General features: G+C 38.5%; 1 protein-coding gene across 2 annotated transcripts in view; it reads left to right on the plus strand.

The window, feature by feature from the left end:
- Positions 1 to 16,643, plus strand: part of GABRB3 (gamma-aminobutyric acid type A receptor subunit beta3) — a 276,919-nt gene that overhangs the window by 187,078 nt on the left and 73,198 nt on the right. The window contains exon 1 of one of the 2 annotated variants that reach the window (XM_043994839.1): positions 14,736 to 14,818. The exons of the other annotated variant lie outside the window; for it this stretch is intronic. Within the exon in view, the coding sequence (XP_043850774.1) occupies positions 14,810 to 14,818 (9 nt within the window). The 5' untranslated portion in view covers positions 14,736 to 14,809. Of the gene's footprint in view, positions 1 to 14,735; positions 14,819 to 16,643 lie in introns of those variants that run through there. 2 annotated transcript variants of the gene reach the window in all.

Here is a 16,643-nt window from a genome sequence, read left to right on the forward strand (position 1 = left end):
TTATGGAGTAACCTCCATTATATGTCATTGCTGCTTTAGTTCCTAAAACTAACCGTTGTCAGCAGAGAATGAACTCTGACACAGATATCCTGGAGGGACTAGGAAAGGAATAAGAAGGTGGTACCAAGACCCAGGTGTCACTGTCTTTGCAGCAGAATCAACACTGCACAGTCTTTTGGTGGATTTTATCCTTAGAATCCCAAGCAACTTGTAGCATATATCAATGCCAAAGGCTTTCCCTCAAGGACATACAAAGCAAAGAACACAGGGAAAATCTCTCAGGTAATCAGACTCCCTAGCACTGTATTTTTATGTCATAAAAATGTCTTCTATCACCCTCTTGCTTTCTGTTTTTTCTAAAGCATATAACTCAGTCATCTTAGTCCAATAAGCCAACCTAAATATCATTCCATAGGTTCAGTCTCTGTCTTTATATGGTCCTTATAGATAGCCTCAAAATGTTTCATTTTTTGAGGCTGTTTGTAGTAACTGCTACCTTTCCACCCTATGGATCAAATTTCCCTGGTTTCTTCATTGTTTTAGTGACACTAATTCTCAAAATACATGTGAGGTAGAATAAATCTATTTGAAGTGAATGTTGACCTATAGGACCACGTTTCAAATTGGCTGGATGATTGAATTTTCAAGGTATAGGTGAGCCAAAAAAGAAAAGTAAAACTGTGGCTTCTTTGGTTTAAATAGTAATACTTAGTGTGCTTGGATTTTCTTGGGGGGGGGGGAAACAAAGAAGGAATAACTTATAATTTAAGAGGAAAAAGAGACCCCAGTGAGCATCTACTCAAACCCATACCCCAAATGAATCCATACTGTAAAATATGTGAGAATTAGCTATGTAGTCTCTGTTAAAAATACTCAAATGAAGGGAAACTCCCACTCCAACATAGTAAATTACACTTTGGGATACCTCTAATTATTAGGAAGTTGTTTCTTCCATCTTCTCATGCCCTATGTGTCCAAGGAGAACATTCATCTTCTACATGTCAGTCCTTCAAATTCTCAAAAACTCCTCACCTATATCCCAGTCTTCTCCTCTCTAGGCTGAACATAGCAGTTCCCTCCTCATATAACAAGAACTCTAAACAGTTCTTATCCTGGTGACTTTCCTTTGAATGTTGTCCACCTTATCATTGCCCTAGCTCCCAATCCCAGTAGTTGGAGTCTGTGGTCTGTATTGCCTGGTATCAGAAGACTGCTTAAGGAGGACAGTCATAGAAAGACTGTGAAAGTTTCCATCATCATTTAATGTGCATCTGAAATGTTTCCCCTGCTTGAAGCTTCTGTTATCAAACAGAGTGCATTGTAGTTACCCAAACTGAGCATAATGAAATCTAAACTACATTACTCAAGCTTCTTCTTGGAGATAAAAGGTCATACATAGCAAAGCTGCCAAATGTGAAAGAAAAATGGCATTGCTGGGTAGGTGCCAATTGGGTCTCCAGCTGCAACTCTAATAGTTCTCCCAGCATCTTTATGAAATTGATGGATTAAAATAGAGGGAGCATAACCTGAACATTGGTAATGATTTGTGACATTGTGCTCCTCAACTCCCAGTATGTAAGTTCTATTTTATCATTGCCTTTATAACAATATTTACTACAAGATATAATTGGGATTAATTGGAATATATTTCTGTGAAGATTACTAATCTAACTCTAGCTCTAATTATACTACTTTTTTTAAAAATTCCCATTGCATAATGTGAGTGATTACAGATCTCATTTAGGTGGAGATTTCTAGGACTAGATGCAATCAGCATAATGTCATCTATAATCAAGGGGCATCTGTGAAGACTTCATCACTAGAGGAATCTTTTTTCCCTCTTTTTTTTTTCTTTTCTTTTTTTTCCCGCATTTGAATTTGACTGAACATGCTCTATAACGGTGGCAAATACTATCAGTAAGTTTGTCTTCCTGTTTTATGCCTCAAAAGATATAATAATCAAAGGGTAGCTGATAAAAGATCTGTTACATTTTTTCAATGAATTTTGTGTAATTTTGACATATTCTAGGACGTGCCTTGTTGGGAAGAATCTTTGTGCAGGCATTTCATTTGGTCTAACTATCCACATAGGAAAAAAAGGAAATGGATGAAAAGTGACTGGTGTTTAGACATAGAAAAATTAGAACAGGATTGCCCTCCATAAATCTTGCTTTACATCATCTACGTTAGACAACATCTGCTGCCACCCCTGGCTTTTCCCCACCTGGATTGGAACCCTATATAAGAGAAACCCAGAGGCCATTTTCCCCCTCACTGAGATTCAATCCACTCATTTATTGAACTCCACTCTAGAGCGGGCTATCCTGTTTGTACAGGCCAGCTGAGTACAACCTAATTCGCTAAATCTAGCTGACACTAGGCTACACATCCATTCATCACAAACACCTTGCACTTGACCCTACTACCTCCACATATTCTCCCTCCTCCCTTTGTCCTTCCTTTGCTTCTGGGAAAGGCATGGTAGCCAACTGACATACAGTTCCATTCACCATTCGTGTGACTCCCCAGACTGGAACGTTTCCCTGACCACCATGCCTCTATAAGTATTTTCTTCCTCCATTAGAATTGTAAGCTTCTGGGACTAGAGATTGTATCACTTTGGTAGTTATATACCGAAAGCCTAGCATAGTGCCTGACACATAGGGATAGTTAATAAATGTATTGTACTGGGAATATAAAGGAAGGAAAGAAGAAAAAAAACAATTCTTGGTTTCAGGGAGCACATAGTCTAATAAGTTAGACAACATACAAACAAATATGTACAAACAAGATATAGACAGCATAAATTAGAGCTAGTGTCAGAGGAAAGGCATTAGCATTAAGAGGGACTGGGGTTTCTGGCAGAAGGTAGGACTTAAGCTGGCACATGACCACCGATCACGAAGTTAGTACTGAATAGAGAGAATAAAACTTAAAATCTAGCCCCTCTCCACTTTTCTTCTATCTTTAACAAAGTGACTGAGAGTCACTGCCTCCTCATTAATCCCTTGGTATCACTGAAAAGGCAATAGGGGAATATTTCAGCCACTCATGGGTAGTGGGTGGTAGAGATGTTGAATTCTGCTCTTGGAGTGTGTTGGCCTTCTCAACATGCACTCAACTGATTCAGAGAACTTTGGCTTCTTCTTCTTTGTGCATGGCTTCATAAAGCTATGGTGCTTGACCCAAAGCTTTTTTTCTCCCCTTGCATTTCCATAACTGCTTAAGTGGCATAAATGCTGGATTGTGCAGCTGCTGCTTCTGCAGGTAAATATCTCATTGTCTGCAACCTCCTGTAGGAGGAAACAGCCTTGGGCAAATGCTCCTGGTTCTAGGGCCATCTCTTCCCCTCTCTCATTTCCCAGTTGTTTTTTCCTTCTCTTTTGCTCTCATCACTCTTCTGTTCAATATCTGTGCTTCTTGTCCACTTATCTCTGAATTCCAAGATGATGCCGTTTCCTGCTGAAATTTGTATAGAATTCTGGGGACTGTAGTTCCTGAAGAGACAGGGCCATGCCTGATAATTATGGTATCTGGGTCAAACAACTGGGGTAAAAGTGGATATAAGAGAGGGATAGGAAACAAGCTTTAGATGGGTGTCTCAGTGAGAAATTTTGAGACAGAAACTCCTGGGAGGAGAGTTAGGAAGGAGGATACTATAGTCCTAGAAAATCTAAAGGATGCTGTATGGGTAGTCACACCTGTGGGAGAGAATAGAGAAAAACCAGGCCAGAGAAGAACATGGCTGCAGTGTAAGAAGGCTTCAGGATCTTACCTTGACAGGTTTAAGGAGCTAACCTTTGCTTTCACTGCAGTCAGGGTGCAGAGTACAATTATTCCTTCTACATCACTACTTTCCTCATGGCTGTCTCGAAATATCGAAGGTTGGCATAAAAAATTAAGTGCGAATTTTTTCAGAGTTTTGTGGAAGCCACAGATGACACACGAAGGCCAAAAGATGACACAATAAAAGTTTATAAACTCAAAAATGTGTAAGATATGTGTATGGTATTGTATAATATCAATATATTTTATCTTTTAATACCATAATATAGACTTCTTCTCTGGTATGAAGAGAGGGCCAAAACATTTTTTGTATATTGTAGTGGCAGCCTAATAGGCCTAGGCCCAGTTAGGGATACTCTGGTTGTGAGGAGAACACTTTGACTATGAGAAATAATACAGTTGATCAGCTTGCTGGGGATAGTTAGAGATTACTCTTTTCTTGGAAAGGCAAAGTAGTTAATTAACAGGGTAGTGGTTCGTCAAATAGATAATAAAGCAGACATGTCACAGACACCGAGAAAACAGACATCTTGAAATTTATAGTGTGATGTTTAAAATCTAGAGTGTAGTCACCTGGCCTGACCCCAGTGTCGGGGAGAAATTAGCTAAGATTTACTGATAAATTCGGCAGCAGTTTAGGCTTTTAAGCATTTATTAAAGAGTAAAGATAGTATATGGAGTACATCCTATCTCCTTTCCTCTCTCTCTCTCTCTCTCTCTCTCTCTCTCTCTCTCTCTCTCTCTCTCTCTCTCTCTCTCTGCCACCAACTGGAAGTCCTGGAACCAAAAAGGGGCCAATCCAGTGAGTCAGCCTCACTTTCCTACTTTCTGTCTCCCTCCTCAGAAGGGGAGGTCCTTCAAGCTGATTGGTTGAGGGTGGTCTCCTATTGATGTCATAGTTCACAGCCGATCAACACCCCACTCAGGGCCAGCCAGGTGTGGTCTCCATTTAATCAACCTTAAGTAGGTTCTCAGTCAGTCTCTCAGTCTCACCCAATTCAATCAATTCCAAATCAATCTTCAGGTGGCGGCCCCTGGGTGTCTGCCACATCCCATTATTTTATCACAGTAGCATGAGCTCAGTTGGGAGCCAATTGTGTTTGCTATGTGATTAGGGCCAGGTAGTGACAATAATCTCAAGTTAGAAATGTGGAATATTTATGATTCATGCATCCCACTCTCCAAATAGTGAGCATCATCATTCCTCAAACAGCTTTAACTTTTCCATCCTAAGTATCTCCCCCTACCCCCTTCTCTCCTCTATAAAACTATCACCCGGGGCAGCTAGATGGCGCAGTGGATAGAGCACCGGCCCTGGAGTCAGGAGTTCCTGAGTTCAAATCCGGCCTCAGACACTTAATACTTAACTAGCTGTGTGACCCTGGGCAAGTCACTTAACCCCAATTGCCTCACTAAAAAACAAACAAAAAAAAACCCCAAAACTATCACCTTCTCCATTGTTTGGGGAGTTGAAATGTAGACTTCTCCTAGTCATACCACTATGCACTGACTGAGGAACATGCCACAAATCTGTTCCTCCCTTGAAGCTGAAGTTTAGACTTCTTCTCCCAGCCATACTTCTGTATGCCAAATAATAAAACTCTTACTTAAATTTCAATTAGATCATGTGTGTGAGTAATTCTTTGAAAGAGGAATATTTTCAGACCCAGTTAAGCAGTGACACAGATTTTCCAGATTTCAGGGGCACCTCACCTCTTAACACCTGCAATGTTAGAGGGATAATTGTATAATTGTATAATTGTACTGGGGGAGGATTACAAATCACAGTAAGATGGTGGTAGAGGGGGGTGTGGGGGTAAATAGCAATATTTGCTGGTCTCCTCTTCACCTGTGGTCAACCTGGTGCAAAGAACCTATCACTCTGCCTTAATATCTTTACAAAGATAATATGCCATGATCCCAGGTCAGAAACACATTACAAATTAGATATTGTCAATATTTTGCTTGGTTACAAGTAATAGCCAAACTTATTTCTGCTGACTTTTGCGTTTTTCAAAAATTAGGTTAGTATTTGAAATGTCCAAAGAAAAGGGCTATAGCAGAGAACCCAGCACACTAGGCAGCTATGTGAGTTTTTTCAGGGAACAAGTTTTGCTTTGAAGTTGTAGACATATACAGCCCACAGCTAGGAATACAGTATGAAATAGTTATTTTCCAAAATGATAGACATTTAACATTATATTGGGAGCCAAAGGGATGATGTTCAAATTCCACCTTTCACAGCCTGTTCCTTGTGTAACCTTGGCCAACTCATTTCACTTCCATGAGCTTTAATGTCCTAATTGGAGGCTTTCTAATATCGTTAAAAGAGCAGAGGCCTGGGATTCAAATATCACACCACTCACAGTTTATTACCTGTGTGACTTTGGACAAATTGCTCACTCTCTGTTTTTTCATCTATAAAATGAGGAGGCATGACCAAATAGTCACCAAAGTGCTTTCCACCTCCAGGTCTATGATCCTAACCTAAGCATAATATATATGCTTTGTCCTTCATTCTCAAAGAGGGCCATGACATCAGGTTGATTTCATGACTTGCACTGAATTAGATTTTTTAAGTGAGGGAAGGCTGTGCAAGGTCACCAACCTCACTTTCTCCTCCAGAGCCATCCTGCATCCAGTGGCAATACATATATCAGGATGACTGGAGATGACCCTGTATGTTTAAAATAATTGGGATTAAGTGACTTGCCCAGGGTCACACAGCTAATGAGTGTCTGAGGTGAGATTTGAACTCATGTCCTCCTGACTCCAGGACCAGTGCTTTATCCCCTGTGAACCTACATGTCCAGGGATTATAGGAGGGCACCACAAAAGGAGATACTTTTTTCAGTAGGTTGTTGGGTATCTTATAATTCACTAAACGCAAGGTAATAAATAGCTAGATTTCATGCATGATGTTTGCCATTACTTGTTATGCTATAGGGTGGAGGTGAGAGCTCTGCTGGTTTTCAGGAAGGACTGTTTGAACTGAGGTCAAGATTTCAATTTATAATGAGGTTGGTTCAAGGTACATCTGTTCCAGAAAAAAAAATTCTGTCTCTCTAGTGATATCTATATCTCTATCCATTTCTCTCTATCATGTATGTCTCTATCCTTCTCTCTCTATTGCTCTCTATCTTTCTCTATCCATCTCTATCTCTTTATCTTCTTCTTTGTTGCTCTGATCTATATATAACTTCAATGGCATCAAAGTTCCTATTGAAGAAACACAGGAAAATCCTGAATGTAGATCATCAACTGCTGAGCTATTTGTATTCTTAGATGGGGTGTAGGATGTGTTCAGGGAAGACTAGTACCTCTGGTGTGAGGGCTGCGGAGCCCTTTTCAGGGCTGCTTTCCACCATTAGCATCTTAGAGAGATGCCTAGGGTATTGAGAGTTTAAATGAATTGTCCAAGGTCATATAGTTGGTATGTGTCTGAAACAGAAATTGAACCCAAGTCTTTCTGACTCCAAGGCCAGTTCTCTATCCACTATACTCTTTGGTTTGTATATTTCTTTTTAGATTTTTTTTAATCCTAAAAGCAACCTATGGGCTACATGAAATGTATAAATAGTTTTCCAGTACCTTCCAGTCAATCAGCTCCCAATTCTTTTGCCAGTCTTATCTCATAGTCATTATTCTATCTAATGGAAGGTAATAGGGGGAGGGGGAGGAGAATAGTAGGATTTTAGAGATGAAAGGGATATTAGGAATTATCCATTACAATATTCAGTATTCTAAAGGTGACAAAATTGAGGCCCAAAAAGACAAAGTGTCCTGTCTAAGTTCTAATGTCCCAAGACTATGGTCCTGTAGCCTGAATTAATTTCATAATTATTTATATGATTTAGTGGTTATTGCATTAAGGATCACCTCACAATTCATCAAATAAAAATAGAAATACCACAGGGGGCTATGTTGTAGTAGAGGAATGAGGATATCAGGAAATATATGTTGAATATGAGTCTCGGGGAAGAGTTAATATACTAGATTATAAACGTCCCTTTTAAATGCTGGGTATCAGTTGCTAGGGTTCCCCAGTATAGCTTTAGTCTCAGCAGTGCCTCTGAAGGAAGGCACCACCACCCAGGGATTGTATAAGCTTCTCAAAATAATTCTCCATCAACCCTACCCTGAGAACAACATACCTGAGATATTTTGCATCATAAACTTGCTGAACCAGATGCAAATGTGGGTATCCTGTGGCTTTCACAGCTGCAGGTAAATATTGAAATTTGGTTTAGAGATTGCATTACTTTCTCAGGACCAAGTTAATTTTTCTTTCTTTGTTTACTTGGGAATCTCTCCAATTACTTAATCACAGAATAATGAGCAATATTTCCACTTTTAAAGAGAATATGTATACACACATATTTCATTTTAATGTGGTAAATACCAGTGGATTCCCAGAAACTTTTTTTTATATCTTGGTGCAATATGTGTAAGATTAAATACATAAGAGTTGCTTGAATCTCAGGTATTTAAAAGAAAAAAACACTAGTCAGCTTTTCAGAAGTTCAGACTTTGAGAGTCCAGGCCCTTGAATATTTGACCCACATATAACCTATTGTTCCATCCTTGCTGCCAGAAAGATAGTGTGGTATAGTGAATAATGACCTAGACTTGTAATTAGGAACACCTGGGTCCAAATCCATTGACATATACTAGTTTGTGAGCCTAGACAGATAACTTTGACTTTTTATTGTCCCAGGCAACCAACTCTTTAAGTTGCCACAGATTGGTAAAAGAAGTTTCCATATTGGAAGTTCCTAAAATAGAGTCTGCACCAAAAGATTGTACATCTATGTTTCCAGATCTCTACCCTACTCCTCCCCATCCTCCCCCTCCCCCAACAAAGTTGGATCCCATTTCTTCATTCTTTCTCCTAGGCCCTGGAACACTTGCCATCAAATCTCTTCCCCCCAGAGTTATCCAATTAATGAAACCTCTACCAAATATCCACACACCCCATTCCATCCCCTTGAAACATAGGAGAGTCATGGAAACTCAAGGGGGGCAGTGAGGATGGGAGTTGGTTCTAGACTTACCTATGGTTTCAAAGGGAATTTATTGATGCTACTATTAGTAACTAGAATGTAAATAAATATACCTTTATAGGCTGGTCTGTAGATAAACATTCTTTATAATATTGTTATTTTAAAAAATTTTCTACTGGAAAAATGTATTTCTTTTACTAGAAATTTTTTTCTAGTAGAAAAATGTATTTCCTTTACTAGAAATATATGCTGAGTTCCTTAAAACTAGTATAGAAATATACTATCTACATAGCACATATTTAATATATAATTCTATGTTTTACAATAAAATAGTATATATAAAATGTAAAGTATCATGTAATATACTTTGAAAATATAATCCATTACTAAATTGATGGTTTCCTGTATCTAAGTTTTTATTTATAACTTAAGAAAGCAGGATTTGGAGTAGTCAGAGAAACTGGGTTTAAATCCATTCTAGATCACTATCTGTATAACCTTGGACAAGTCACTTGACCTCAGTATTCTGATTTTGAAAAATTAGGTGGTTGGGTTAGATGACCAATGTCCTCTGAGGTCCCTTGCATCTCTAAATCTATAATCCCAGTACATTTTTGAAAGTCTTAGCATTTTTTTCTGTCATATATGGGGAAAGATGTTAGAAAGAATAGGGATAATATCCTTATGTAGGAAAGAACAGGAATTAAAGAATCAAAAGAATTATAAAGTTCCTGTAAACTTTAGAGCTAGAAATGATTTTGGAGACCATTCAGTCCAATGACTTAGTTTAGCAAATAAGGAGGATGAGTCTCAGAGAGGTCAAGTGAATAATTAACATCTAAATTAGTTTGGGCCCTGTTTATAGTTCTCTTGTAAAGAAAAATCATTTTCAGATTAAGAAAATCCCATGGCTTTGCATATTGCTCTTTGTAATGACATAGGCTTGCACTCTGTCCTTAATCTTCCCCAATGACTATAGACATTTAACCTCAGCCTGGAGATTCCGCCCTTACCCCTAACTTAGGATACAATACAGTTGGTTGTGAACATAAGGAGTCATGGATACATAGCTCAGGTGGCTTAGCATTAGGTCATCAATGATAGTTGTTACACTCTGACCTTGAATTCCAGTTCTACTCATTGGTCTCTTGAGTGTTCCTTATGAAAAGGACCCTACCTTGTACCCAAGTTCCCCTCCCAAAATCTGTCTCTGTCTGGTTCTGTTGTATCTGATTCCTAACTTGGCACTCTACCTATTTATTATGTCATTTCTACTAACATTGAGGTCCTACCTTGTTCTCCTCAGGAAACATGAATTAGAAATGGTAGTCTGGGGCAGCTAGGTGGCACAGTGGATAGAGCACTGGCCTTGGATTCAGGAGGACCTGAGTTCAAATCCAACCTCAATACATTTGACACTTACTAGCTCTGTGACTCTGGGCAAGTCACTTAACCCTCATTGCCTCGCAAAAAATAATAATAATAATAATAATAATGAAATGGTAGTCTGCCTACAGCAAGGTATTTGTTGTGAAAGATTTGTTAGCATTCTGGTAGAATTTTGCAGTGGGAGGAAAGAAATTCCAATTGTCTTAATGGTAAGAGGTATGGTGTGGTATTACACTGTCTAATTGACCTATTTTAAGCTACTGGTCTAAGAACAAAAAGGCAGAGAATTAATAGATTTTTAACTTGAAGGGAGATCAAAATATAAAGAGGGTTAGAGATTTAAAAAACACTTGCAATATTGAGATGAACTGAGCCCTATAGTGTGAGATGATCCATGAGCTTTCACTGAGATTCAGGTGCCTCCAACTAGGCAAAGTCACCTAAATGGGAAAGTTATCTAGCCCATCCTGAAATGAATGCTCATCTTTTTAACATCAGTTTTTCTCCATGAACTAATTATAAGGCTGAGTCTTATGGTTGCTGAAGAAGTAAAGCTGTGAGTCACCCAAAGGGCAATGGAGGGGCCTATTGTGGGTGTAAATACACTGAAGTAAATTGTCAACAATAAACTACACATATAAATCAATTTCACAAGCATTTCTAAAACATTCTTTTCCATGTTGTCTCCCCATTAGACTGTAAGCTCTTTGAGGGCAGAAAACTACATTTACATTTCTTTTTATTCCCAGTGCTTAGCACTGGCACTTAATAGTTACTTGTTGACTAACTGACAAAGCTAAAGGAATAAAAAGAATCCCCCCAAAAAAGAAATGAAAAACAGTCTCTGTCCCTAAAGAACTTATATTCTCTAGGAACAGGTAATATAAGAAGACAGGCAGCGTGGTGTAATGGACAGAGAACCAACCTCAGAGTCTGGAAGATCTGGGTTCAAATCCTGTTCTTAACATACAGGAACTGGAAGACCTCAGTCAAGTTATTTAAACTCTTAGTGATCCAGCCAATTCTGTAAGGTATGAAATAGTTGCAGGTTTGCACTGGGTGAAAGAATTCCTTACAGGAAAAGCCCCATACAAGTGAGATAATAATAGATCTCTCTGTGTGTCTCTCTGTCTCTGTGTCTCTGTCTCTGTCTCTCTCTGTCTCTGTCTCTTTCATTCTCTCTCACAAACACACACACACACACACACACACCTATGCATGTATGTATACATATTTGTTGTATATGTGTATATAGAGACAGACCAGGGCCATCAATAAAGGCATGTAAGAGGTGCCATTTGATGAAAGCCTGAATAACGCTAATGATTCTAAAAAGTGCTGGTGAGGAAGGATGGCATCCTGGGTATAAAGGATAGTAGTAGTCTGTGAATAAGCATAAAAGAGGGAGGTGGAATGCCTGTTTCAGAGAGCAGCAAATAGAATGGTTTGGCTGGCAATTACAGAGTGCATGAAGGGGAATAATGTTAAGTATGTCTGGAAAGGTAGGTTAGAACCAGATTATTAATGCACTCTACAAATTATATCATCACAGAGATTTTTAATTGGAAAAGTAGGTTATGGAGTGAAAACGAAGGTCAGCAAATGAACAGCCCATGTGCTTTATTGGTACTATATTCTATCAAATGGTATAGAAATAGGTCTCCAATATATTGGATTATTCAGTTTATACTGCAAGACATGGATGGGGTTATACAGTCAATCAATCAATAAACATTTAGTAAGCACTTACTATGTACCAGGCACTGTGCTAAATGCTAGGGATATAGAAAGAGGCAAAAGACAGTCCTTGCCCTCAAGGAATTAACCATCTAATGAGGGAGACTATAAATAAACATATAAAAACAGGCTAAAGATAAATAGGAGATAATTAACAGAAGGAAGGCACTAGAATTAAGAGGGGTTGGGAAGGACTTCCTGTAGAAGATGGGATTTTACTTAAGACTTAAAGGAAGCCTAGCAAGACAATTAGGAAGAGACCAGTAGAGAGAGCATTCCAGGCATGGGGGAACGGGAAGAGAAAATGACCTAAGTTGAAAGATAGACATTCTTGGTGGAAAGCAAAGAGGCCAGTTTCATTGGATCAAAGAGTACACAGGATAAGAATGTGTGGGTGATTTGTGATATAAACCACTGCAGGGAATACCCATTTATGAGAACACAAACTTATCAAAGAAAATGTTAAAGTGAATACCAAACCGGGGCAGCTAGGTGGCACAGTGGATAAAGCACTGGCCCTGGATTCATGAGGACCTGAGTTCAAATCTGAACTTTGACACTTGACACTTAGTAGCTGTGTGACCCTGGGCAAGTAACTTAACCCTCATTGGCCCCTGCAAAAAACAAACAAACAAAAAAACACCAAAGACATCCATGGAGGAAAAGGAAGTCTTTGCTTATGCCTTTCATTCTTTCAGAAATTCCCTCTCCTTATCCCTGACTGTCAAAATCCTAGCCATTTGTGAAAGTCCAACTCAAATACCAACTGTATTCTGAAGTAATTATTCTTAATCACTTAGTAATAATTTAGTAATAATAACTTACATTTCTATGGCACCTCATCCTGTATCATTTTTATTATAGTTATATTAATATATTTTGTCTCTCCCATTAGACTAAAATTTCCTGGTGGTGAGGGACCATAGCATTCATCTTCTTCCTTCCCATAGCTTCTAGCACATGTTAAACAATCAAAGAATACTTGTTGACTAAATGAAACAAAAATTGTACTGTGGCACAGAGGATAATTAACTCACCTTGGAACCAGGAACACCTGAATTCAAGTCTTGCCCATGACATATACCAGCTGTGTGACCCTCCAAGCAATTCACTTAACCTCTCCTCAGTACCCTCAGTCAGTGGTGTTAAACTTAAATAGAAATGGGAGCCAATACATTTTACATAAGGATCCCTGAGGGCCACATATGGATTTAGAAAATCACACGTTTACATATTTCTTTTTTATTAGTACATCAACACATTAAAATCAAATAGGAACTCCATTTTCATCTGGTTCAGGCCACATTCAGAAATGTTATGGGCCTGATGCCCATGTTTGACACCTCTGCTCTAGTCAACTCTTTAAGACAATTAATTTGCAGAGAAAATGAAAATAGCATGTTGGTAAAGGGTTGTTTTTTTCCCTCACCTATACTTCCACATATCAATAAAATCACAACTCTAGTCCTTACCCCATCCCCTGAATTAAGATGAAAAAAGGCATGTGTGAGTATGAGTCTGGGGCAGAGGATAGGGTGCCAATATGGGAAGAACAGTTAGATCTGTTTGCTTTCATGCTTAATAGTGGTAACATTATAGACTCTGTAAATAACTACAGGCTGATAGAGATTGGAAGGATGCCTCTGAATGCTTTAGTGGGTTATTTCTTCATTGACTCCCTGTATGGCTGAAAAAGAAAATGGAAAATCATTCCAGTATCTTTGCCAAGAAAACTCCAAGTGGTGTCACGAAGAGTCAGACACAACTAAAATGACTGAACAACAACAACAACATGGAAGTGAATCCTAGAAGAGCCATAACTAGGAATTCTAGTACCTAGGGCAAGTAATGTTGGGGGGAGGGAGAGGGTGCAAGGCTAGATGTTGAGAAGAAACCTCCCAGTGTATGGAAAATACAATTGGAAAAATGAAATACAGGTCAGTTTACCCTATTCATTGTACAGGGTTGGTCAAAAGTCACAGTCATGAAGGGGTTTAATAAATTTATTTTTTGTTTTTAATTTATAATACATCATATACAGTATATATAAGAAATAAGTATGTATGTATATATGTATGTTTATATAGGAAATAAAGAAAAAATAATTTTCAAAAAGTTGTTAAAACATCAGACCCCCTTTGTGGCTTTTGGTCCACCCTATATCTTAGGAATTATTCAGCTATTACCATTACTTATTTCTCTGTGCTTTCCCTAACATTACCTCTCCATTTCAGCTTCCTTAATTTCACACAAATATTTTTCCTACAGAATTAAACCTTTTCAGAATTTCCCAATTACTTCAAATGGTAGATTAGAATAGATTAGTTACTAATGAAGTGCAAAGTAATATTTTAATTTTAGTACCATAAGTAACTGTCAGCTCTAGCCTAATGCTAGGCTGGGAGCTTCAAGCTTTTTCTCTCTGAAATCTCATTTGAAAGCCTAGTGGCAAGAAAGCTCAGGAACAGTTGTTATGTCCCTAAGACTCCAGATTGAGGATGGCTATGGTGGGAAGATAGAGAGCACATTGTACTTATTTCGATATCAGAAAATATTACCTGAGACCAGACATCAGGATGCTGGATCTATTTGAAAATAAATCAAATTTATTTTTTGAAAGACAAAATTCAGGTCAGTTCTTGGGGTCATATTTCTCATTAATTTTCCCCTCAATATTTACAAAAATAAATGATTAAATATTTTATTTAATAGTACTGTTTACTAATACTCTTCTTGTATTTCTTGTCTTAATGTATGATGCTTCATTCTTCAATTATTCTGTGACCTCATGGATGTTGGGGCCATTGCAAAGATCAGGGCAGATGGCAAGCTACTTGTGACTTCTCATCCTATGTGACTCTTGTCCATGCTTTTTCATCAATCCTCCACCAAGGATGCACTCAGTATGTTCTATGCTGTACCCTAAGTATTTTTTTTTTTACATTTCAGTAGCACTAATGGAGCACTCAGGCTGTTTAATATTAATAGATTTAACAAAAGCAGGGAGAAGGGAGATGACTTTATATATAAAAATGTCTTATTATAAAGATTTATCCTTGTTTACAGATCTGCAATGATTCCCTACTGAATCAAATCTAAATTTAAGATAGGGCTTTCAGTGCCTTCCATAATCTGCCCCCACCGGCTTGTCCAGTGCAGCAGCATGGAACAATAGGCGGAACATTAGTCTCCAATCAGAAGGCCTGCGGTTAGAGTCCTGAATTTGTAATTTACACACTGTAACTCAGCAACCTGAGACCCTATATATAGTCTCACCTATAAAATAGAGGCAATCATGCTTTTGTACTGCTTACTTCACAGAATCATTCTGGGAAGAGAGTGAGATAATGCATGTGGCTCCCCTTGAAAGCCACACTAATTATTTCCCACTATCGCCAAATACTCATGATCCACAGTAATCTGTCTGGTCACTTCCTTTAAAAATGTCATGGTCATGCCTGCATACGGAATACAGCTTAAGTTGTTTTTTGGACTCAGCATTTTTTTTTTTTTTTGGTGAGGCAATTGGGGTTAAGTGACTTGCCCAGGGTCACACAGCTAGTAAGTGTTAAGTGTCTGAGACCGGATTTGAACTCAGGTACTCCTGAATCCAAGGCCGGTGCTCTATCCACGGCACCACCTAGCTGCCCCTCAGCATTTTTTTTACTTATCCTTCAAGGCCCTGCTCAAGCCTGCCATCCTCCAAGAAACCATTCCTGACTACTCCTCCTCTTTCACTAACATCCATCAGTCTTAGAGTAAACGCACACACACACACACACACACACACACACACACTCATCACACATGTGTGCATATGTACATATGTATAGATATATAGATATATATATGTATTACCTTATATTCTTCACCACTTCATGTGGGTTAATAAGAGCAAGCTGTGTATTCCCCCACATTAACTAGAGAAGTGCTGGGGCAGTTAAATTATACATATCATATGTATTCATCTTTCTTGCCAATTGTGCCTTATAATGTTTTGATTGTGTTCATATCTATGATTTCACCAGCATAGGGAAATCCTAGCATGGAACCTCCCTATGCTGATACTATTGTCAACTCTTCTCTAACTCATAGTCTTAGTTGCCTGGGACAGTGAGAAATCGAGTGACTCGCCCATGGTCGCACAATCCAGATCATCCTGACTTGTAGGCCAGCCTTCTATCCACTAGACCACACTGCCTGTCACATTCTTGGAGAATAAGAATTCTTTTTTAAAAAATCCTTATGGTTCGAAACAATGCTCGTGGCAGCTAGGTGGCGTAGTGGATAGAGCACCAGCCCTGGAGTCAGGAGGACCTGAGTTCAAATCCGGCCTCAGACACTTAACACTTACTAGCTGTGTGACCCTGGGCAAGTCACTTAACCCCAAATGCCTCACCAAAAAAAACAAAACCAAACAAAAGGAAAAAAACAATGCTGTAGATGCTTTATATACACTTGATTCAGTGATAAGAAATGGGTACTAAGAAAGTTAGATGTTCAGGTTAAACATTTTCCTTCCTCAATCTGAGAAATAGTTTTATCTTCTTTGACTTTGCTTAAGCAAAAATCTTTCATTGTAGCATTCAAAGTCCTTTCTAACTTCATTATTTTTTAGAAGTAGTACTGTATGGGCCAGTCTAAGTTTAAATCCAGCCTTTGACCATGTGAATTGTGTGAACTTGGGAAGGTTATTTCTATTTCCTGAGCTTTGGTCTTCTCATCTGT

The sequence above is a fragment of the Dromiciops gliroides genome, chromosome 3 (assembly GCF_019393635.1).
Source record: "Dromiciops gliroides isolate mDroGli1 chromosome 3, mDroGli1.pri, whole genome shotgun sequence".
NCBI classification, from domain to species: Eukaryota; Metazoa; Chordata; class Mammalia; order Microbiotheria; family Microbiotheriidae; genus Dromiciops; species Dromiciops gliroides.